The following is a 22,958-nucleotide window of genomic DNA, read 5'->3' as shown; positions in this document are numbered from 1 at the left end:
TTGTACGAAATAGGTACACATTACAATGCATTTCTCTCTATCTCTCTCTATATATGGCCCTCTATATCTCTCACTACATTACTCTATATCACTATCTCTCTATAGATATATCTATCTATATTTCAATCTATAACCCTATCTGTATCTATCTACATTATATATATATCTCTATCCCTCTATATTTCTCTATTAAGATATCTCCCTCTCCCTATCCCTATCTGTATCTCTATATCCCTCTATGTCTATATCTAACTATCTATATCATTAACTCTACAAAATAGAAGACGAACACACAGAAACATATATATATATATAACCTATTATTTTACATGTCACAAGTGTGACACAGGTATATCAAAACACGAGCGTATTCGAATGCAACGTCAAAGCAACCAGTAAAGAACTGTCGGAGGTTCCACAGACCTACACAGAGTAGCTCTGGGAGGGCGGTGGAAGCTGGCGAGTGGCGAGCGAGGGTGCTTACTGGCTTCTCCTGCGGAGGGTCCAGGTCCTCGGGGGGCAGCGGCGGGGGCTCCAGGAAGTAGGCTGTGGGGCGCACCAGGTTGTGGGTGTGGTACTTGAGCAGCCGGTGCGTGTCCTCGTACCACAGGGGCTTGCGCTCCACCCGCACCGCCCCGAACCAGGCCCAGGACAGCGGCGCCGGGTTCTTGTGTCCCTCCAGCAGGTCCCAGGGCGACACCCGCTGCTTCTCCGCCACTTGCAGGCCCTTCGCCCAGCGTCCCCCCTCTCAGTCCTCAGTCCCGTTGCACTCTTACAACGGCAGATGCCCGTGTCACAATATACTAACTGTACCCATACCCATGTTTCACTACTTGGCACAATAAAAATTAATTTTAAGTTGTAAACAGTCAGTGTTTACAGTCTTTATTTTCTTGTCATAATTATTTTCTTTTTTTTAATTTATAGTTTATTGAGTAAATTATTATGTTTGGAATTAGTAGAAGCCATTTTCATTCCACCCAGAGTTCGACATTTGTTACATTTAATTTCTGTATTTAAATTGGGTATTTTTCTTTGCGTTAATAATTCCGTTGTAGAACACCCGTGCACCAAACACGTGTACTCAGGGAATAATCCAGAAAATGTTCTCACTCACCTCGCCAGTGATGGCAGCTATAGAGTAGTTCCACTTGGAAACAAGCGGAGGACTCTCTACTTGGTGTCGCTGAGGAGAATGGACAGAGAGAGAGGGAGGGAGGGAGGGAGAAAGTGAGAGAGAGGAAGAGAGAGGGGGAGAGAGGTGGAGTGTTTGAGGGAGAGAGGGAGGGAGAGAGGGGGGAGAGGGAGAGGGGGGAAGAGAGGGAAGAGAGAGGGAGAGAGATGGAGAGGGGAGAGGGAGAGGGGGAGAGGGAGAGAGAGAGGGAGAGAGGTGGATAGAGGGAGAGCAGTACCTGCTTCTTGTCGATGGAGTCGAAGCCGGTGATCTTGTTGCCCTTGGTGTCGGTGAGGCAGCCCACAGGCTCGCAGGCGATCACCTCCACCGAGGTCTTGGGCAGCGGCAGCAGCTGGCGCAGGTGCTGCAGGGAGGGGGAGCTGCGGTCCCCCAGCTCCTGCACACGACACTCGTCTCGCACACCTCACAACTACTACGGTACGCTTTTAACGTCTGTCCACATTCCTTCTGACGTTATCCTGTTTCTTAGTACGTACTTATCCCACCAAAATAGTGGTAAAGTTTATATGCTGCATTGTTATGATAAAATAATTTTTAATAAATTGGTCCATAACAAATACAGTCAGAACAATAAAAGTAAATTAGTTAGATTTGTGGTTTAAAAGTAATTCAATATAAGTTGCAAAATTAAACAAATTAAATTAATATTTTTCTGATCCATTCACATTGCTAGAATTTTTGGTCCGGAAATAACAAAATTATTTCAATTTGAAATGTTAAAAGATAATGTTTTTATGATTTGAATTAAGTTTAGGTTAAATGCTGCTACTACTTCTTGATGCAACTTGCATTTCAGTGTGTAGCCGCCCTGTTGCTTTACTCCAGCAACACTGCGGTTAACAATCTGTCCTCACGCTCTTGCCCCAAGGAGCATCCTAACGACATTACTTTAACAAAATGGCAAAAACCAATAAAAATGAATATTTTCTAGTTAAACACAAAAATAAATACTTCTTAAAAGAAAATAAACTCACGTAGGCAACAGCTAACTAAAAAAAAAGGAAAGTTACCGGAACCGGTAACAATTGCTATATGGTGTATTAACATGCATTTCGGTGCTATGTGGTGTACTGATGTGATTTTCGGTGTTAAAAAATACCTCTGTTAACAGCTGCGTAGGGCACGCCCCCGAATATGGGTCGCACCATGTATCTGTCTTCAGCAGAGTTCCATGGATACAAGTGAAGTCTGCGTGTTCAGTGTCTCAGCTTATTGGTGCGTAAGACATACAATACTGGGTTATCCCTCCTCTTTTTATCTGCCTTGTGTGCTACTTTATTACTGTAGGCCGGAGTGTGGTGGCATTCTTGCCCCCCTTCTCTCCCTCCTCCCCCCTTGCCAAACTTCTCTACGACCCCCCTCCCTACAAACAACAAAACAAAGGATAAGGCTTCTATTTTTACCCGTGTATCACTTCCTAGCTATTGTATTTTTTTAAACAGTCCTCTTCCCGAATTGAAGAAAGACAGCAAGGGACCTTTTCTTGTCAGTTTCCTTTATTAAAAACTAGCAAACACACACGTGAGTCATAAAAAAAATTTGCACCTTGATAAGGGAAAGGGGGACTAGAGGAATGTAAAATGTAAGAGACGTGCTTGAAGTGCAGCTTTCAAAGCTGCTGTTTTGTCATTGAATGTTGCATTTAAAAACTGAAAAATCTCACGCAAAAAAAGCCATAATGTTGGGTCACAGTTGCGTCTTAAAAACCTGTCTACGTAGACACATGAAGACTGTGTACTGTGCCAGTTCAGGGATGAAGAACCATCAACACCGCTACGTGACCACACACTCTCACAGAATACGCTCACATGAACTCTGGCTGGTTTATTTATATATTTCCCCCTCCTCCAGCCGAATGCAAGCCCAGCAAGTCACGCGGGCCAGGCAGGCTGCCAGCAGATGTATCACAACTACCACATTCATGGTGCTCTACCTGCACTGCTCAGATATTTCAACTAAACAATTTTTCATTTCTCGTGATGTTATATATATTTAAAACAAACACAGGAGATATTTATGCACACACTCAACTGCAAATTATAAAATTTCATTTTATTTTTCAACCAAAGTGAAAAACTCGCATAAGGATAGCACTGCATTTTTTTTTTTTAAAACAAAAAACTGGAACAAAATGTGCAAACCATACACAAGGAAAAAACGGTAGTACCACTTGAGTTTTGCAATAACCAAATTACACACTGATTATAGCGTTTGCTTGCGTTCTACAAAAAGATTCTTTAACACTCCATGCTAAAGATCACTCACTAGCTACATTTGCAAGTATAAGTGCACGTCTACTCGTGGGCGTGTGCAACTCGACCAGAAATCACCTTCTTGAGCTTCTTCATGAGGTTCTGGTAGTGCTTGCGGTTCTCCTCCTTCTCCGTCTGCGAGTCAGACACCAGCGTGGAGTGGATCAGGGTCGCCAACATGTCTATCACCGCCGTGAACAGCTCCCTGCAGCCACAACGCCTCGAGTCACGCTCGTTCCAACAATTGGACCACTCCAAGATTAGAGTGGAAATACCATGACTGCACACAAAGTTAGAAAGCTAGTCTTCTTCCTTTAGGCTTGCCAAATGCCTCAAGATCATGATAACAAAAAATTGTCTTGTGTGGACATTCAAGTGACAAAATAAGCAAGCTCTTACTTCAAAATTTTAACATCTTTACTTAAGGAGAGGAAAAAAAACATTACAACATTTCTAGCTCACACACCAATGGGCGATGACATAAAATAAAAACAGTTCAGTCTCAAGGTTAGGATTCAGAGGAAAACTTCATTTCTTGACCCTTTGACCACGGCGTCATTGGCAAGAACGTATGTTAACCAGATTACATGCCTCAATCACAAAAATACAATCTCAGCTAAATGAAGATGTCGCAACTAGAGTGCAGCACAGTGATTCTACGTAGCCCACACGCATTGACTCAACAAAAGCTGATGTGGGCCCGGAAGAGCATGTAGATTCTTCCAGCGTAAGCTAGGTAGTGGAGGTTCAGATCGATACTAAACATGTACCATCAACTTGAAGTAGTCGACGGGTATTGAAGCCAAATAGGCCGAGGCGGGAGGGCGGCGACGGGGGGAACGTACGCGTTGTTGTTGAGGTCGATGACGCCGTAGGTGACCAGCTCCACCAGCAGGATGGCCCAGTCCGTGGTGACGGTGGTGTTGCGCTGGATCGTGTCGAACATCCCCCCCACCAGGCTGAACCGCAGCTGCAGCGCGTCCTGCATGAGCGCGCGCCCCTTCGGGTCCTCGTAGTTGGACACTCGCTCCTGCACACACGGTCCTCTCCGCGCTCACACACCCCGCCCGAACTCTTGGCTTATCAATTAATTGCTATCAATTTATAAATATTTTGCTGAATTTGTAGCTTGACGAGGCATGACGCTCTAAATCATATCTTCCCAAGCTTTTATACATAATGAACTGGGACAGCTGGGAGTGCAGGGAGGTTGGCAGGCCCCATTGACACACTGTACACCCAGACACAGTCACTCACGTCCTTGGACAGCATGGTGAACTGGGACAGCTGGGAGTGCAGGGAGGTGGGCAGGCCCCATTGACACACTGTACACCCAGACACAGTCACTCACGTCCTTGGACAGCATGGTAAACTGGGACAGCTGGGAGTGCAGGGAGGTGGGCAGGCCCCATTGACACACTGTACACCCAGACACAGTCACTCACGTCCTTGGACAGCATGGTGAACTGGGACAGTTGGGAGTGCAGGGAGGTGGGCAGGCCCCAGTGACACTCACGTCCTTGGACAGCATGGTGAACTGGGACAGCTGGGAGTGCAGCGAGGTGAGCAGGCCCCAGTGACACTCACGTCCTTGGACAGCATGGTGAACTGGGACAGCTGGGAGTGCAGCGAGGTGAGCAGGCCCCAGTGACACTCACGTCCTTGGACAGCATGGTGAACTGGGACAGCTGGGAGTGCAGGGAGGTGGGCAGGCCCCAGTGACACTCACGTCCTTGGACAGCATGGTGAACTGGGACAGCTGGGAGTGCAGGGAGGTGGGCAGGCCCCAGTGACACTCACGTCCTTGGACAGCATGGTGAACTGGGACAGCTGGGAGTGCAGCGAGGTGAGCAGGCCCCAGTGACACTCACGTCCTTGGACAGCATGGTGAACTGGGACAGCTGGGAGTGCAGGGAGGTGGGCAGGCCCCAGTGACACTCACGTCCTTGGACAGCATGGTGAACTGGGACAGCTGGGAGTGCAGGGAGGTGGGCAGGCCCCAGTGACACTCACGTCCTTGGACAGCATGGTGAACTGGGACAGCTGGGAGGGCAGGGAGGTGGGCAGGCCCCAGTGACACTCACGTCCTTGGACAGCATGGTGAACTGGGACAGCTGGGAGTGCAGGGAGGTGGGCAGGCCCCAGTGACACTCACGTCCTTGGACAGCATGGTGAACTGGGACAGCTGGGAGTGCAGGGAGGTGAGCAGGCCCCAGTGACACTCACGTCCTTGGACAGCATGGTGAACTGGGACAGCTGGGAGTGCAGGGAGGTGGGCAGGCCCCAGTGACACTCACGTCCTTGGACAGCATGGTGAACTGGGACAGTTGGGAGTGCAGCGAGGTGAGCAGGCCCCAGTGACACTCACGTCCTTGGACAGCATGGTGAACTGGGACAGTTGGGAGTGCAGGGAGGTGGGCAGGCCCCAGTGACACTCACGTCCTTGGACAGCATGGTGAACTGGGACAGCTGGGAGTGCAGGGAGGTGGGCAGGCCCCAGTGACACTCACGTCCTTGGACAGCATGGTGAACTGGGACAGTTGGGAGTGCAGCGAGGTGAGCAGCCCCTCGCGCTGGTCGTCCTGGCCCTTGAGGCAGGTGAGCACCAGCGACAGGAAGGGCTGGTGGCTGAGCAGCGAGGAGCTGCGCTGACTGCTCGAACGCTCCTTGTCGCGCACCTTGGCCGACCAGTTGCCGCTCTCCAGCACCTGGCCTGCATCGCATCCGAGACCACGCACTCACTACCCAACAGTCACCAGAAAGTACCTTCTACAACACTAGGAAAACACTCTTAACAAAATACTCAATACTAAATATGCTAAATAGAATTTAAATATGTTCTTTAAATAATTCTTGCAATAGGGAATTTTGATTTAATAAAATTTTTTAAACATACGCCACTCCAGTTTTACACTATCATGGAAAGAAATTCAAGATTGCAAAATAGAAAAATTAACTAATGGCAGGCGAGTGCTCCCCTGATTGGCCGCGCACGTAAGTGCTGATGAAAAACAGCGCAAACTGTCCAAAATTTTTTTTATTAAATCAGAAGATTTAAAATACTTAGATAATTTACACTGAACACTAGGCCTGTGCAAGTATAAGTTTTTTAGTTTGAATTGAATACAAATACCAAATTATTCCTTTGCTTCTTGCGAGGTAGACGGGTGAAGCTCACTTGTGCACAAATTTCACGCCTCGTTCGGGGGCTCTTTTGTCCCACTGGCTCTTTTCTCTCGGGTGCTTTCGCCTCATTCGATACCTGTGACACTTCTCTGCATTTTTATTGCTTCTGCTCGGGCAATTTTGCTTGTGTTCTTTCTTTTCTCCAATATAATCTGTATTTGCTCAGGCATTTTGTGAATAATGACTCCAAAATCAAAGTTAATAACTTTATTGTTATTCCACTTAACTAGCTCCACTCAGTGCTCACTAAGGAGCAATATAAAGTTCAAATCACGCAAATCGGTCTATTACTCTCAGAGTGACAGCTCTCACTTACTTCAATTCGAAGCTTTCTACCAACGCTCATTACCTCATCACTGCAAATGTTGACCGGGTGAGTCATACGTAATCACCTCGAGCAAAGTCTGCTCTACTAAGATATATTTACTTCAACTCTGTAGCTTCCATAGTTTACGAGTATTGAACGTGTAGAATCCTCAGCCGAAGTGACACTCAACCCGAGATTAAAAACATTCATATTCCTTTTGGAAATTGATGTCGAAATATTAATATTTGCTAGAGAAATTTTTTTCCAGTTTCTGGAAGGCAAAACGTTGGGGCCTAACTTGAATTTGGCTGCTATCAGCAAACAGCTAGAACTTACAAACAGTTTCCATTGGTGGAATTCCAACCAACCCAAGGATCTCTACCCAGCGGTTGACTGCATTCAGTAACTTAAGTAGTGACCAATTATACCTTCTTAAAATGGTTCATGCAATTTCAAATGGTGTGTGTTCATCTAACCTGGCTAACAGAAACCAAGCAAATATTCCCGTTCCCGGTGGCTCACAACACCTATGTTATCACGGTACCTTCCCAGTCCTTGGTCCGACCCAGTGACACAACAAAACAGTATGCAAACACCTGAAAATCATCTTCTGGAAATTTTAACTAATGAACATAAGGGCATCCGATGATTGGGGTTAAAACAAATTGTAACAGCCCAAACCCAACCTTCTGGACAAATCAGAAACATCTAGATCCCAGATATCCAGTTTACTGTTGGTGATTACATCGATACGGCAAGAGGGTCAAGCAACTGAGTCTATCTTGACCAACCACAGACAGGACAGTGTACTTGTTACTATGGAGTAGCGGCCGTGAGTTCCTGACCGTCGGACGTGTTTCGCGCGTGCTCCGCAATTATTATGTTACTCTATTGTAATTGTGTAGCATAAATAAATCATTCAATCATCGTTATATAATCAGCCTGATTTTCGGTGGTTTTACTGTTGAGCTTGAGCTAGTGAGGAACATTCAACCAATCATGTTTAGGTCACAGTTGAAAAAAGTCTTCAAAGTCCTATGAAAATAATGATCACTCCTTACGTGAAGTTTCTAAACCTGAATTCTCAAGCATGGAAGAATTAATCAGCATCGTGACATTATTTTGTGAAAAAGGCTATGATTTAAAGAATTAAAATCAAGTTCTAAAAACATTGCTCATGAACTCTTAGAGCAGAAGCCTATGAAATCAAACAAGAATTATCCCAGATACATAAAGCAAAACCTGAACCCCAAGAGAAACTACAAAAAATCTTTTAATCAATCAGTGAAACAGATCCTCCAACAGTAAGTTATCAAGCCATGCTGCAGCGCCGGGCATGACTGGACACAGCAACACAACTTGTGACCTACTTGTGACGCAGCATGAATCGCGTGTCATCATAAATCTCAAAAACAACACCAACTACCAACCTGACGACCAAGAAGGCTTCACCAATGTGCAATATGTACACAAGTCCCGTGGCAACGTTGATACCAAACATGACCAAGTTCAGAAAACAAATGCAATGAAAGTTGGTATTCGTAACACATCCTCTCGTAAAACCATATTTAAACCTACCTATCACAAGTCCAAAGCTTTTGTTTGTCACACACTTTGAACCCTCCGTGCTGAAACCGGAAATCTTTGATTATATTTCCAATGAACTAAACCTATCACAAAGCAAAGTGACAAAAATGAGAACAAAACATAAAACCAATGCATCCTTCCATGTCTCCGTCCCTGAAGATGACTTCAGCCGTATTAACATAGTTATCTGGCCTAGCGGCTGACTTCTTGGCCCCTTCTATGGGAAGCTTCATCCTGAGCAAATTGCCAACAACGAATCCACCCTTGCGGACACAGCAATTGTCAATAACATTTCATCTTGTGCCCCCACGGCAGCGCGTCTGCATCTTCTAACCAGAAGCCAGGAGGAGCATCGTTACTGCAATCCAGTGCAGTCTAGCGTTGAAGGTTTCATAATCTCATGTCAAAATGTCACAGGACTTCGAACTAAATAAAATTAATTTTATGAAAATCTTAATATTTCCCAATACAATGTCATTTGTCTTACCAGAATGAGGTAAAATGAATACAGTGTATGTGATATTTAGAAATGACAGGAATCCAAATAACAAGAAAAGAGGTGGCGGTGCATTAATAGTGATTAACAAAGATTAATTTACATCAGCCAAAACCTCTTCACATATTCGACTCCTCAGAAGTTGAACCAGTGTGGATACGAATTTAAAAAATCTTTCAAAATTTTTTTAATTCTTGAAACTATTGACTTGCCGCCCGAAGCTTGCTGTGAGTACTTGGAGGGGGAGGGGAGAGGGGGGCGGGCTGACCTGCGACCTTGAGCACGCGGCCGCGCACGGCGGGCGACAGCTTGGCCACGAGCGGCCCCACCAGCCAGATGGAGCCCGGCCGGGAGGGCCGCGGGGCGTCGTCCTGGCCCTCGCCCGTCAGCTGGAACACGTCGATGGCGGCCTTGGCGACCGTGTCGAGCCAGGCGCCCAGCTCGGGCGACGCCGCGGGGAACTGCTTGAACATCAGCTGCAGGTCCAGCCACGACATGCGCAGCGTCCACTGGTCCAGGTTCTGCCGACACCACCCCAACAGCTCATCTCTCACACGCACCAGAACCACCAAACTACAAGCCAGTTTCACGCGTTGCAGGTTTGACTAACTTGTCTTACCGAAATGTGGTCAATTGAATACAGTGTATATAATATTTAGAAATGATAGGAATCCACAACTAACTAACAAGAAAAGAGATGGCAGTGCATTAATAGCTATTAACAAAAATTAATTTACATCAGCTAAACCTCTTCATATATTCGACTCTTCTGTGAATGTGTGAGGTAAGTGTGAATGGATTACTTTTGCCTTTTTAATGTAGTGAGATAGAACAATTATGAAATAGAATTTCTTTGTAATTATTAAAAGCATAAAGTTATGAATTAATTTTTTTTTGATTAAATGCCATCAAATGAAAGTGCGCATAAAAATAAAAATTACCTCTCTTTTTGCTGCGAATTCTGTGAAACATAACACTGCTATTTTTTTTCAGTACCCTAACAACAAGCTAGCGATGCACTACACGCAACAACCGCGAGCTCGTCCGAGCGAGACCGACCTCCAGGATCCGGGCGATGATCGAGCGCTGGTCGAGCGCCTCCTCCATCGCCGAGCTCGTGTCCGGGTAGCAAATCATGTGCAGCAACCGCTGCGCCTGCACGACACAGCACCACGTCACATTCGCTTCCCTCCGCCCTTCACGCTCCCACAAGTTCCACCCTGAGACGTGCTTCAAGACGGAGCTCTTGTTCAGTAACAGAACCACGTTACAGAAACAGATCACTTGACATTACGTCCGTAGCTCGGTTCGTTTCATTGAACTATGTCCGTAGTGAATATTATTGTAAATCAAGAAAGTGTGTTTGAACTGTTTTCATTGTACAACACAGCCACTACAGTTGGTCGCTGGTGAAAAGGAAAGGGAGAGAGGAGAGAGAGAGAGAGAGAGAGAGAGAGAGGAGAGAGGAGAGAGGAGAGAGGAGAGAGGAGAGAGGAGAGGGGAGAGGGGAGAGAGGAGAGGGGAGAGAGGAGAGAGGAGAGAGGAGAGGGGAGAGGGGAGAGAGGAGAGAGGAGAGAGAGGGGAGGGGAGAGGGGAGAGAGGAGAGAGGAGAGAGGAGAGAGGAGAGGGGAGAGAGAATAGGGAAGAGGGGAGAGGGTAGAGAGGGGGGAGAGAGGGGGAGAGAGAGGAGAGAGAGGGTGGCGCACCTGCTTGGGTGTCAGCATGCTGTCCAGCAGCATGTCCGGGTGGCACAGCTCGCCCGGGTTCTGCAGGCAGCGCTCCAGCACCCACTCCTGGCTGCAGATCTGGCGCAGCACGTGCTGGGCAAAGTCCGACAGCCCCGTCGCCGCCTCCGAGCCGCCGGCCGTCCCGCAGCCCGTCAGCAGCCTCCACAGAGCACACACCATCAGGTCAACCGTGCCGACGCAGTGACCGCAAGAACTCTCGGGGGGAACCGCAGGGTGGCCGCCTCCTCGCTTCGTGAAGAACATCGCAGTTGGATCATAGTATGGGGCAAAACTAACCTCATAAATAATGGCTCAGAGGGTTGTCTTAAAAGTAACCTTTTCTGTAACCTGATTTTCACAATTATTACTGTACCTGAAAGCTACATATGTCCTCGATGTAATGCACTATTCACTTTTCCACGTAGCCCCATCATTCTTACCAAGCGCTTGCGCCGACACGTGACCAGTCCAGCAATTCCATCAGAGAAGGATTCTTAAAGTTGTTGTCTACACCATGCTTGGATGGCAGCTTTCACCTTTCGAAAAAATGAAAGTCATCAACGTCATAATCATCATCATCATCAACTGCTTCCATCCTGTGGCCGGGTCAGCAAAATAAATTCCTCCGTCTTTCTCTGTCCCTCCACAATTCCTTTTCCTTCACTGTATTCCATTCATCTCCTCTCTCCTGCACTTCTGTAACTATCTGCTTCTTGATCTTCCTTGGAGCCTTCTTCCTGTTTACTTTAACTATTTTTTTTTCCTAATCAGCCTCTGTTTTCCCATTCTTTTGACATACATACCATCTCGTTCTTGCTTTTTCAATGACCTCATTCTATTCCTCGTGATTGCCAGCACACTCCTCACAGCTCCTCTCTTGTCTACAGTGCGAGCATGGATGAAAGTGTCCCTCGGAGTGCTCTCGTCTCGCAAGGTCGTGACTGTACGGCTCTTCCCAGCTCCACGCGGGTCGCCACTTTCTTCAGTGTTCAAAACACCGACGACACCTCGGACGAAAGGAAACTAAAGCATTGCATAGAGAACACATGTAGTTTTCAGGTACAACAAAAAATTAGGAAATAAAATTTCAAAAAATTTAAAAATGATGTTTGCAGAAGCATGCCCTTTCATGCAAGTCTCATGCAGTAACGTGGAGCTGCAGCACTGCCAACAACGACAAGGGTAGTTCGACAATCTGAGCGTGAGGAGCCAACACTGAAAGAAATTATCTTGCTTGGTTAGCTTGCATCTGTGGTTTCATCACTGTTTATTCAGCAGTCCTGTATATGTTTCCAATAATAGGTATTTTATATTTTTTACTGAGGCCTACAGTTGACAGCGAGCACGGCTGGCAACTTCCTGCTATTTCGACAGTCTAATAAACGGCCAGTCTGCTGTCGGTTGTTCATTCCTCGACCCAGGGCACCAACCACCGAGCATCTGATACACCATCACCGAGCCAGGGAGAAAGCACACCAAGTGAAGGTGTAGAAGTGAGCTTTAAAAATGATTCATTTAACAGAATGACAGAAATCAAAAATTTCTTATTTTCAGATTCAATGTTTCCTAGAAATTATAAATAATTGAAATATATGTATTACAATAATTATTCCCATGTCTGAGGTGTTCATTTTCGAGGTTTTCTTATAAATTCAGATACATAGGATATTTAACATTTGAGAATTATGGTTGATGAATTATATATTCTTTTATCACTGAATTCTAATTAGTTTTGGTAACATCAATGACTGACTTGACCTCACTACTAATGAACAACACAGCTCAATTCCAATTTATTAACTTCTGTTTCTCTGGAGTCCACCGTGACCAAGACCACCGCCACGTTGCCCTCTTGCGGGCTTACAGCTCCCTCTCACCCGCCATGTTATTTCTTTCAGTTTTACATAATTACTTTTATTTAAGGGCTTTTCAAACAATTTAACTCAATAACACTTATTTTTTGATCTGCAACAAATATTTTCTTCTTTTCAACTTAGCGTAACATCATGGGTACAAAAATTCACGCCAAGTTATAATAATTACTAGAGTCATTATTTTAAGATATTTCAGTTTTATTGTTGTGTTTTTTTTATTCATGAAATAGTGTATTGTTCAGCAAATACAAACTTATATATTTCTTAATAATTATTTCATCAAAACAGTCACATTTTGTCTGAAACATGATGCACTTATACAATAAAATTGTTAGTAATAAAATAAGCATGTCTAGAACAAAACTACCCAGAAATATAGATAAAAAATGTAAATTTTTGTTAAGTTTGAAAAATATGTCATAATTAATGTAAGAATGTGTTACTGAAAAGTGATGCAAGATCAAATAATGTAATATTAATTTTTACAAAAACATTTAGTTCATATATTTTTTAAAAAATTTATGCTAATTAAATTACAATCAATCAATTTACCAAACTTAAAAAATAAAAATGTTGTAATTTGAGTTAAGAGCTGTCAAACTGCCGATTGATTTAATAATTTGGGTTACATTTTGGTATTAAATGGTGTATTAACTTGCTTTGCGGTGTTATTTCAGTTTTATCGCAATTTACCATATAATAATATTCCATCCCTAATGATTACAAAGACTTGCGTGCCTTTTTACACCCATGATATTACATTAAGAGAATAATAGTTGAAAATAATTTATTTTATTTTATTTTTTTTATTTCCAGATAGTCACTTGCAACCAACACTCAATAAAGAACTGCAGGGGTATGCACGAAAAAATAAACAAAAAATATCAGATAAAAAAGAAAACAAATATAGAAAGCACACTTTCTTTAAATGATTCATGCAATGAGGGATTTTGATTTAATGCAGTCTGTCTGTGCCTGATGACGGGAGCAGATGTCAGTTCCCGAGACGTCACAACTGTTCTCACTGGAAACCTTCTGTGTTCGTCAGTGCTATCGTCGTTGTGTCGGTCAATGGTACTTGTTTATCTTGATCGCTGTGTTTATATGTTTGCTGCATTGTCCAGGTTGTTGTCTGCCTGGATTTAATCTGTCTTCTTGTTGTTAGCCCACTGTGTTCGTCTGTGTTGTTATATTATTTTTCATGACTAAGTTCCTTCAAAGGAATTCTTGTGCTGTCTGATATTTAGAGAATATTTTTTGTCCGTGCTGTTGTTGTTTTGTTGTCCATAATATGTACTTGTTTAGTTTCATCGTTGGTTCCGTTTGTCCGACATCAGCATCATGTTTTTATTTCATTTTTTTGATTTTCATAATTTTTCCAAGACAAACCGAGAAAAACTGCAATGACACATGTCCAAAAAACTGCATTAAATCATTAATACAACATACAATACGGAATACAAATCACAAAGAACAAAACAGACAATAGACATGACACAAAAACATTTAACATAACATAATTAAACACAATAATAAAAATATCAATGGAATGTTATACATTGAGATAATTTGGTAAAACAAAGATCTAAAATGTTTTTTAGAATCAATATTATTATACTGTAGTAGACCAAGACTGGAAGAGAAATTAATTAGAGACTGTGTCTTATTTTTGACGACTGTACGTAAGGTATTATATGTTTGATTTTTCTGATTGGAAGACTAATTAACACCAGGTACATTAAATTCATCTAGTATTATTATATCATCTTGATAGCATGATAGTTTATCTTCAAGAGCCTTGAAATAAGACTAAAATGAATATGTTGTTCTATGTGGAGGTAAGTAGATATTATCGAGGATGACAAATTTGTTTGAGGATGTTTTAATTTGCACCAGTACAACTTCAATTCCTGTGTGATCTAGGGTGTAAATCAGTTGAACTGAAGGAAAGTTGAGTTTTTTATAGATATTAAAATCCCACCACAACGTTCTTTCGCAATCAGCAAAGGATTTCTATCATTCCTAAAGATAAGATAACTAACTGTTCATGAAGTACTAGTGTGAATTTAGATTAGGGTTACTAAATCAGGTTTCAGTTAAGCAGATGATGTCATAGTGACAGCTGAGAAGATTATTAAAATATTCTATAGATTTGGTTCCAAGGCCTCTTAAATTTTGATAAAAGAACTCCCCCTCCTTAAAATTAGAATGCAAAGAATAATTTCAAGCAGCTCCACCAGGCACCACAATAGGAACACACAAGGTTTTAGGGCTAGGCCTTCCCGGGTGAACAAGATTAATAGACGTAGAGTAGGAGCTGATAATTTGGTCGGGACAGTGTTTGCCGCAATAGGGGCTTAGTAAACACCTGCTAGGCCAAAATATAATGTTATTAATCCGAGTAAAGTCTTCTTCAAGAACTGATATACGAAATGAAGCACAAGAATTATATTTTATCCGGAGTTTTGCATCTTTTACATGTGAAAGATTTAGCTCTTTGAAAATTCAGCAATTTTTTGTCCTTGAATATCAGGATCGAAACAAGTGACAAACAATGCCTTGGTTTTTTTTTTGGCAACTGTTTTTAAGATGGAAATGTTTCCGACACTCATTTGCATATCCATTTTTGTTCATGTGTTTCAACGATGGTAGGGTTTATCTTGGACTTGCGCCTGTGTTGCACTAGAGTGAACCTGTCCTGGTCTTGGTCAATACGCTGGCTGGGTGGTGCACTGCTTTCCTTGCGTGACGAAAGTAGGTCACGAGAAGAACTGCCGTAACCGAGCCACTGGAATACTCAACACGTTGTTACGCAGGTTGGTACTGCGTAACAAGGAAACTCGCCCCTGCGGGCTAGTGGGATACCACCCGCCATACACTGCACGGACTCGGCGCGCGAATTTCAATTGATGCGCGTTGGATAGCAGATCCTCGGGTCCACTCGTGCCGAATCGCCTTTGATCGGAGCACGTGGACGTGGTCGGAAGTTTCCGAGCCGCGTTTCCGATTCAGGATGTCCAGAATATTCCTCGCTGTTTTAGTATGGAGCGCAGCGAGTATATAAGCAGGCTGCTAGCACGAGTTCCACAGAGTCTTCTCTCAACCGGCTGCGTGAATAATGCGGTGACCACGACCCGCACCTGCGATCATCGACGCCGAAAGGCTGCCCGCTGAGGTCTTCAAGCTGCGCAAGGATGCCGAAAAAGGCGGTAAGAGAGGCCGCAAATTATACAAGTCAGTTACGGACTTGGTAATAATTCAGTGGTAGCCCAGAAACAATTTGCAAGTTGGCACAGGACTTCGGAAGTAAAAAGTATGTGTCGGACTTTGCAGTAAAATGACCAAGGGGAACATAGAAAATTCCGCCGAGGGTCATGAAGTGGTTTGCGACTAGGAGCATAACAGAGTTCTGCTCAGCAATACTTTAAAAAAATATATATTTTCTCGTTCTATTAATACGGTGAAAATAAAAGGTGCTACTACTTGATTAAAACATTAAGGGCGTAGTGCAGTGGCATTAGCGGGACTACCAGTCGTGGCGTTTAAGACTACCAATGAACATAAACAAGGAGGTAAATTTTTAATGAAAAACTGTTTTAAAATGATTTCAAGCAACAGCATGTTAGGTGATTGGTCTCCAATTTTCTGCACTAGTATAGTGTTCGTTTTATTACCAAATAGTGTGAATTAAGAGCCGGCGAAAATGTGCAAGTATCAGGGAATCAGCACGGCGGCAGAGGTAGAATAAAGAAATTCGCTCCGTCGATGTTTCCGGTCCGACTGGGGTGATCAGGTCAAGGATCAACGGAAATAAAAAAACACTCGCCGCTATCACTTAAACGACACTGAAGATTTTAGCCAATTTTATTTGGGGAGAAGTGTTGAAATTTAAATTGTGTTAGAAATATCTCGTTCCTAAGTCTCTGGTACTGTTAAAACAATGTCTAATTTTGATCTGTAATTGAAGGTTTAAGTATTTTGTATTAAAAAGAATTTGTAATTATAACAAAAAAAAAAAAAGGGTCCAGTTAGAATTATTTATTGAGGAATAATTCGTGTAGTTATGAGAAAATGTTTAAAAAGTAGTGAATGGTACGTAATTTTGTATAAGTTTATTTCAGGTGTTTTGTTGGTAATCGCTGGAACATGAATTGTAGCAGTAATGTGTAACAGCCAACATAATAAGAAAATTTATATTAATGTATGAGGATTATATGTGTTTGTATAATGTGTGAATAAATCTCTGTACATGCCGTACTAAATATGTGTTATACATTGCTCTGTGTTTCCTTAAGCTCTTGTTGCCATTCTAATTTCCAACGACTAGGTAACAACGTTTGTCCTTCATATCTCGAATCAAAGATTAGAGTCTTGAGAATGAGACTTTAATTTTTCAAGTTATCGAACTTGAAACAAGATCCACCCTCGTGGACTTCCAACTTGAGAGTTTCAATCAAAGTTATATCACGACTGGTAACAGATCCGGATTGCGTTTTCTTAGTAGGTAATCTAAACATGTTGAAAAGTCTGTCCTTGATCAAAGGATAGAGCATTATACTGGGGCAGAGGAAACCCCTGACAATCAGATAGATCAAATCATGAAGAGTTAAAAATAGAAATATACCACACAGTCAAAGAGAAAACAAAGTAAGATCAATTAGGCCGACGACCATGGCTGACACACGGCCGCGACTCACAGACACACAACCGAGACAGCTGTACACAATAACAACTGTAAGGAAGGTAAAGAGTTATAATTTTAGAAATAGCCCTTAAATAATAGAAATGACGAAGAAACAAATAACCAACATAGCGTGTGAGACTTAGCCTTAATCTTTGGTGTACAATTGAGCGAGGTAAACAAAAAATATCTTTTATTTGCTGAACCAAGTACAGTTTGGATTCTTAACTCAACAAGAATATTTTAGTTGTTCGCATATTTCTGATAAGAATTTCAATATAACAAAGCCCTGTATGTACATTTAAGTACTGATCAATATAGTTTAAGGCTTTCTGCATTGAGTAAGAAAACACTGTAACTAAATAAAATGTATGATAACGCTGCTTACATCTTTTTCTCCAACATTAGACCGTCTCAAGAAAACAATAACCCTATGAAGCAGGATGAAATAAAAATTACAAAACTGTTATTGAACACTTCACACCACATACTAATTACTCTAATACTATTACACAAACAAACTACAGTGATTATAAATGCTTCCCATAACCAAACATTAAGGACTTCAAGCTTACGGAACTAATCACAGATTTCATCTACAGTCCTAAAATTTTTAACATCAAACTCAAAAGCATTAGCATTGGTATAACTACAGCGGGGTCAGTGTCCGAGGTGGGAAACTTTATCAGCCCTAGTGATACATGCGACACTTTAACCATAAACAAAACGTCTTATAGTAGCTACAAATACAATCACATTCCAGTGTATGCCTTAATAATGTCAGCATTTCATTCAAGTCATTTACCAAAATTAATTTTGCAAACTGAGATCCCAAATATGCGTAAAGAACACATTTCTAATGAAATAATTTTTCACTTGAGTACTTTTCTTTCAGAAACTCTTTTCTGCTTTAACACCAAACTGGTATTCTATGACATCAGAAATATGAGGAAACTATTTTACCAAAATAACTTTGTTATTCATTGCTTCTTGAGATTCATTGTTTTTCGTTTCTTTGTAAGTTTGCCACTTTTTGTGTTTTACAATATTCCTTTACAGAGTTGTTTTTAATGCACTAAACATGTTTAGTTTTTTGTTAAGTACCTAATGCACACCATTCAAAAGACTCTCGGCACACAACAAGCATGACGACGGGGGTAAAAGACACAGAAACATCCAGCGTAAATAATTTCAGGAGACAAACCTTTGAGGACGTGTAGCTGGCTCCACGTCTACCACCCTGTGATGGATGCAAACATTTAGTACTGGGGCACATATAATTACTACATTACTAGTACTAGGTATTAACTACACCTTAGCACATTGTAACATAAAGTACCTGAAGCAACCAAGTCAGATCCGAGAAGATTTATATTTGCAAGCATTAACTATCAAAACTTATTTGTGGAACTGATTGATTGTCAGAGGTAGAAGAAAACTTCTCCATAACCATTACCGAGATGAAAAAATAAGGTACATACATACTTTGCATGAATATACTCATTTGTACAAATCCACTTTAACAGTAGAACAGATTTCAGGGACATCTCATAAAACCATGAATGTACTTACAGAAAGCTAATGTTATGAAATAATTACAGGAGCATTATATATAACAGTAAAAATACTAATCATTACATTTTGATTTGGATTTATAAAAAGGAAAATGGTTTTTTCCTTTCAATTCAGGAATTTTTTTTAAGTAAAAACATTGGCTTCTTTACAATTTGCATCACTTCACATTCTAGGAAGCACTGGGGTGTAACTGTGACAGTAACATGAAAGCTACGATACCAGGACAGAACGAGAGACTGCACCACTATGTCTGAACGCGAAGCCCGACCCGGGAGGCAGGCAAGAGTTCAGAGACCACCACACATTCTAGATAGCAATAAAGGGGGAGTGAATCCATGCCCCAGGAGAAGTGCCAACTAAACTGAGGTGTGATGATGAGGACACAGACAAACTGCGTGGCAGGTGTTCGTACACAGCCGACAACTTCGGGCGCCTGCTGAGACGTGGCCTTATCATCTCACTAAGCATCACAACCGATTGTGAGGACTCATGTGTGGCTGAGGGCCAAACACTGCGAACCCGGTAAACAAGTTTCTCAACGTACTTAAAAAAGTTTGAATTATTAACAGCTGAAATTTTTTGAGAGATTAAAATTTATGTACTATTATTATTTCATAGGTTAAATTTTTTTTTTCTTTTAACTCAATAGGCCGGAAAACTTCTTAATTTGGATTTTTTTTTAAGAGGGGATTTACTGTACCGGTCTGTCCTTTTCACAAACACTATTGAACAGGGTCAAGTAATTTATAGGTGTCTATATTAGGATGTTCATTCATTCTACTTTACTGGAAAATTCAGAGACTAATCTGAAAGGTTTCTGCAAGTTAAGGCTGGAAACACAGCACGCTAGTGAGGGTTGCTGAGAACGTCGTGAACGCGGGACAGGAGACTCACCCCAGGTCCAGCAAGGGGTCGTCGCCCGCCCCCAGGATGTCGCTGGTGCCCAGGATGTGGCTGATGCTCAGCTCGCTGCCCGGGCCGGAGCTCTGGGGCAGCTTGCCCCCGCCCAGCGCGTGGGCGCTGCCTGCCCCGCCCCCCTCGCTCTTCTTGCCGCCCCCCTTGCCGTCCTGCGCCGTCGCGTCCGCCAGCACCAGGATCGCCTGTCACCCGTCGGGCTCACGTCAGGGGAGGTCAACAATCACTACAGACGAGATTACACTGGTGTTTTAGGCTAGTTTCTTTTTTTTAACACAAGTTTTCGGATTTATTTTTGACGTGACGTCTAATAAATTGATGAACGCCGGCTGCACGCACGAAAAAGGATGACTCATTGTCCCGTTACGCACATTATCCCATTACGCTCATTGTACGCTTGCGCCGCATCTATCTCTCTTCTACTCGATTGGAACAACCATTGGTTTGACTTTTTCGAGCCACATTAAACTTCAAACACTTCCATTTGTTTCCTACTTTTCCTATCATCATCCTATCCTTAACAGAATAACACAGATTGGAAGAAGTTAAATAGCAAACATGTATAAAAGTTATAGTTAAAATAATCTCTTAGTTAAAGTAATAAATATATTTGAATTAATGAGTGCAAATAAAAGTAAATTTATCAATTAAATTGTAGAATTCATTTCACTCCTCCTTTGTATCCATACAAAATAGGTAGTGATAATTTAATAAAAAAGATTCGATTTTATTCATAAAACTATGCAATCATTTCATCAATGTTTTGTTATGACGTCATGTTAAAAACTATCGCCCGTAAACCGACTTTACAGAAAACCAATTTTTTTTTTAATTTTTTTATGATCTAGGTTTATTCATTAATATACCAACCATACCTTAAACCAAAATAGTTTATTGCGAAGGATATATATTGATCTTTTACAATATAATAATTTGTAATAAGCATTTCTAAGATCTAGACACAAATAAAAATAAATATCAAGTAACCGTGTGTTTGAAAAATGTACCAATGCAGTAATATAAAAATTAGTTTCTCACAACAGTTAAAAGATAAAAAAAAAAGTGTAAAAATAATCCACTATATTTAGTACATCAATTTGGTACAATCTGCATGCTAAACATGTTACATTTCTAAAGTTTAATGATGTGATAATTTTTGTCATTAAAAATGCTGATCATTTTACGATTTCAGTAGCATTTCGGTACTATATGATGTATTCACTTACATTTTGCTGTTACATGGTGTAATGTTTAATTTCTGTTTTATCGCAATGCACCGTCCAATCTACTCCCTAACAATCACACGAAACAGCAACTCAGAACACGGAGTGGCTCACAGCAACATCCCCCGTGTTTCGAACTCGACACAAGTTCAGGTTAGACGCTGATCGTTGAACACGGATCGCCTCGGCAGTTGAAGGGGCCACGCAACGCCCCTCGGGAACACCGATGTCCCCGAGGTGTCGACACCTGCACTGCCGGGGGGGTGGGGGGCCAGTCCGGGTGGCAGTCTGCGGGCCACTTCTTGCCCTCCGAGCGCAGCACGGGCCTGCCCCATCGACTGGTAGTTACTGCTTTGCTGCCAGGATTTAAGTAAATGAGCAGACAGTGCATTTAAGCACAATATTTATTTCTGATTACATTTCGTCATTGCCAATGATGAGAACTGTGTTTGCAGGGGTTTATTCAGAGAACGGGCGGGTGTACGAGAAGACCTCTCACCAGCCAGATATTGTGGGTTTACCATGCAGAGAGCCCAGCCAGATCAGCACGGTGCCTTGAACACTACATTATTGCTGCAGCTGTTGTTACAAGTACATGACCAGACAGTGCCGGTGACGAGAGCTGTGTCTGCAGGGGTTTATTCAGAGGACGGGCGGGTGTACGAGAAGACCTCTCACCAGCCAGATATTGTGGGTTTACCATGCAGAGAGCCCAGCCAGATCAGCACGGTGCCTTGAACACTACATTATTGCTGCAGCTGTTGTTACAAGTACATGACCAGACAGTGCCGGTGACGAGAGCTGTGTCTGCAGGGGTTTATTCAGGGAACGGGCGGGTGTGCGAGAGGACCACGGTACCTTGAGCACGGCCAGCACGGGACCCACGCGCACGTTGTTGTGGGCGGCGGCCAGCAGGTGGCGGTCGCAGCTCAGCTTGATGCTGTAGCCGGCGGCGGGCAGCGGGTGGGGGGAGGTGCCCAGGCTGTACAGGGCCGGCTGGGGGCACTCCACCGTCTTGAAGAGGCGCAGCAGCAGGTGGCAGGTCAGCCGGGCGCCGGCCTCCGCCTCCGAGTTGGCGTCCCCGCGCCCTGCGCCCAGACTCGCACTGCCCCTCTGCCCCTCTGCACTCCTCTCTCCCTCTCTCACTGCCTCTTCTCTTCTTAACGAAGCAGCACATCCAGCATGTCACCCTCGTCAACCATGACGGCCCGTGAAAACCACTCAACCTAAATAAATGCAGTGTCCACAAAAATAACGCCATTTAGGTTAAAAAAATAATGTAAATTTATATTCTATTTATTACCATGCTTTTTTGAGTATTGGCATATAACTTAAGATGGAATTAAACAAAATCACTTGTAAATGTGTCAAAAAATAATCAGAAATAGCTTATTTAATTTTTTAAAAAAAACTATCTTTGCACGTAAATTTGAAAATTACTATATTCAAAGAATAATTTGCATTTTCACTCGGTCTTGTTTCGGGATTGCTAAAAATATATCTAATTAATAGAGACTGGAAAAATTCGCTATTTCAATGACCTCTAGGATAGACTCCAAGATCCTCTATGTACTAGGACAAATTGCACCTGCTCATTGGATAATGACTCGTGACACGTGTCACCTGGGATGCTTGTAATTTGATACTTCTTTTGTTGAAGGTTTTTCACTGGCTTAGAGTGCTTCAGGTAAACGGTGGTCCAATCACTGGCTTAGAATGAAGGTGAATGAATTTGGAGTCTAGCCTACCGCGAAATGAATCCGCGAATTTTTCCGGTCTCTACTAATTAACATGATAGGGTATATTTAAGTTACATCCATCGAGGTACATTATTTTTTTTTATTTGAAAGATTTTTGATACAACATGAAAATAAACACTTAACAATTTCTGTTTGGAATTTTTAATTTTAAAAAAACTCTAAAAGGCCTTTGTTTTTCTA

At 42.6% G+C, this 22,958-nt stretch overlaps 1 protein-coding gene across 1 annotated transcript in view; it reads right to left on the bottom strand.

Moving 5' to 3' along the window:
- LOC134532168 (mediator of RNA polymerase II transcription subunit 12) overlaps positions 1–22,958 on the bottom strand; it is a 99,781-nt gene that overhangs the window by 21,703 nt on the left and 55,120 nt on the right. Inside the window, exons 23-33 of the mRNA XM_063368546.1 lie at positions 21,877–22,106; positions 19,775–19,980; positions 18,510–18,545; positions 10,730–10,910; positions 10,083–10,178; positions 9,292–9,544; positions 5,958–6,160; positions 4,293–4,477; positions 3,526–3,652; positions 1,413–1,571; positions 485–727 (exon numbers count right to left, since the gene is read on the bottom strand). Coding sequence (XP_063224616.1) covers positions 485–727; positions 1,413–1,571; positions 3,526–3,652; positions 4,293–4,477; positions 5,958–6,160; positions 9,292–9,544; positions 10,083–10,178; positions 10,730–10,910; positions 18,510–18,545; positions 19,775–19,980; positions 21,877–22,106 — 1,919 coding nt within the window. The remainder of the gene's footprint in view (positions 1–484; positions 728–1,412; positions 1,572–3,525; positions 3,653–4,292; positions 4,478–5,957; positions 6,161–9,291; positions 9,545–10,082; positions 10,179–10,729; positions 10,911–18,509; positions 18,546–19,774; positions 19,981–21,876; positions 22,107–22,958) is intronic.

This window comes from Bacillus rossius, chromosome 5, assembly GCF_032445375.1.
Source record: "Bacillus rossius redtenbacheri isolate Brsri chromosome 5, Brsri_v3, whole genome shotgun sequence".
Classification (NCBI taxonomy): domain Eukaryota; kingdom Metazoa; phylum Arthropoda; class Insecta; order Phasmatodea; family Bacillidae; genus Bacillus; species Bacillus rossius.
This window is presented reverse-complemented; position numbering and strand designations above follow the sequence as displayed.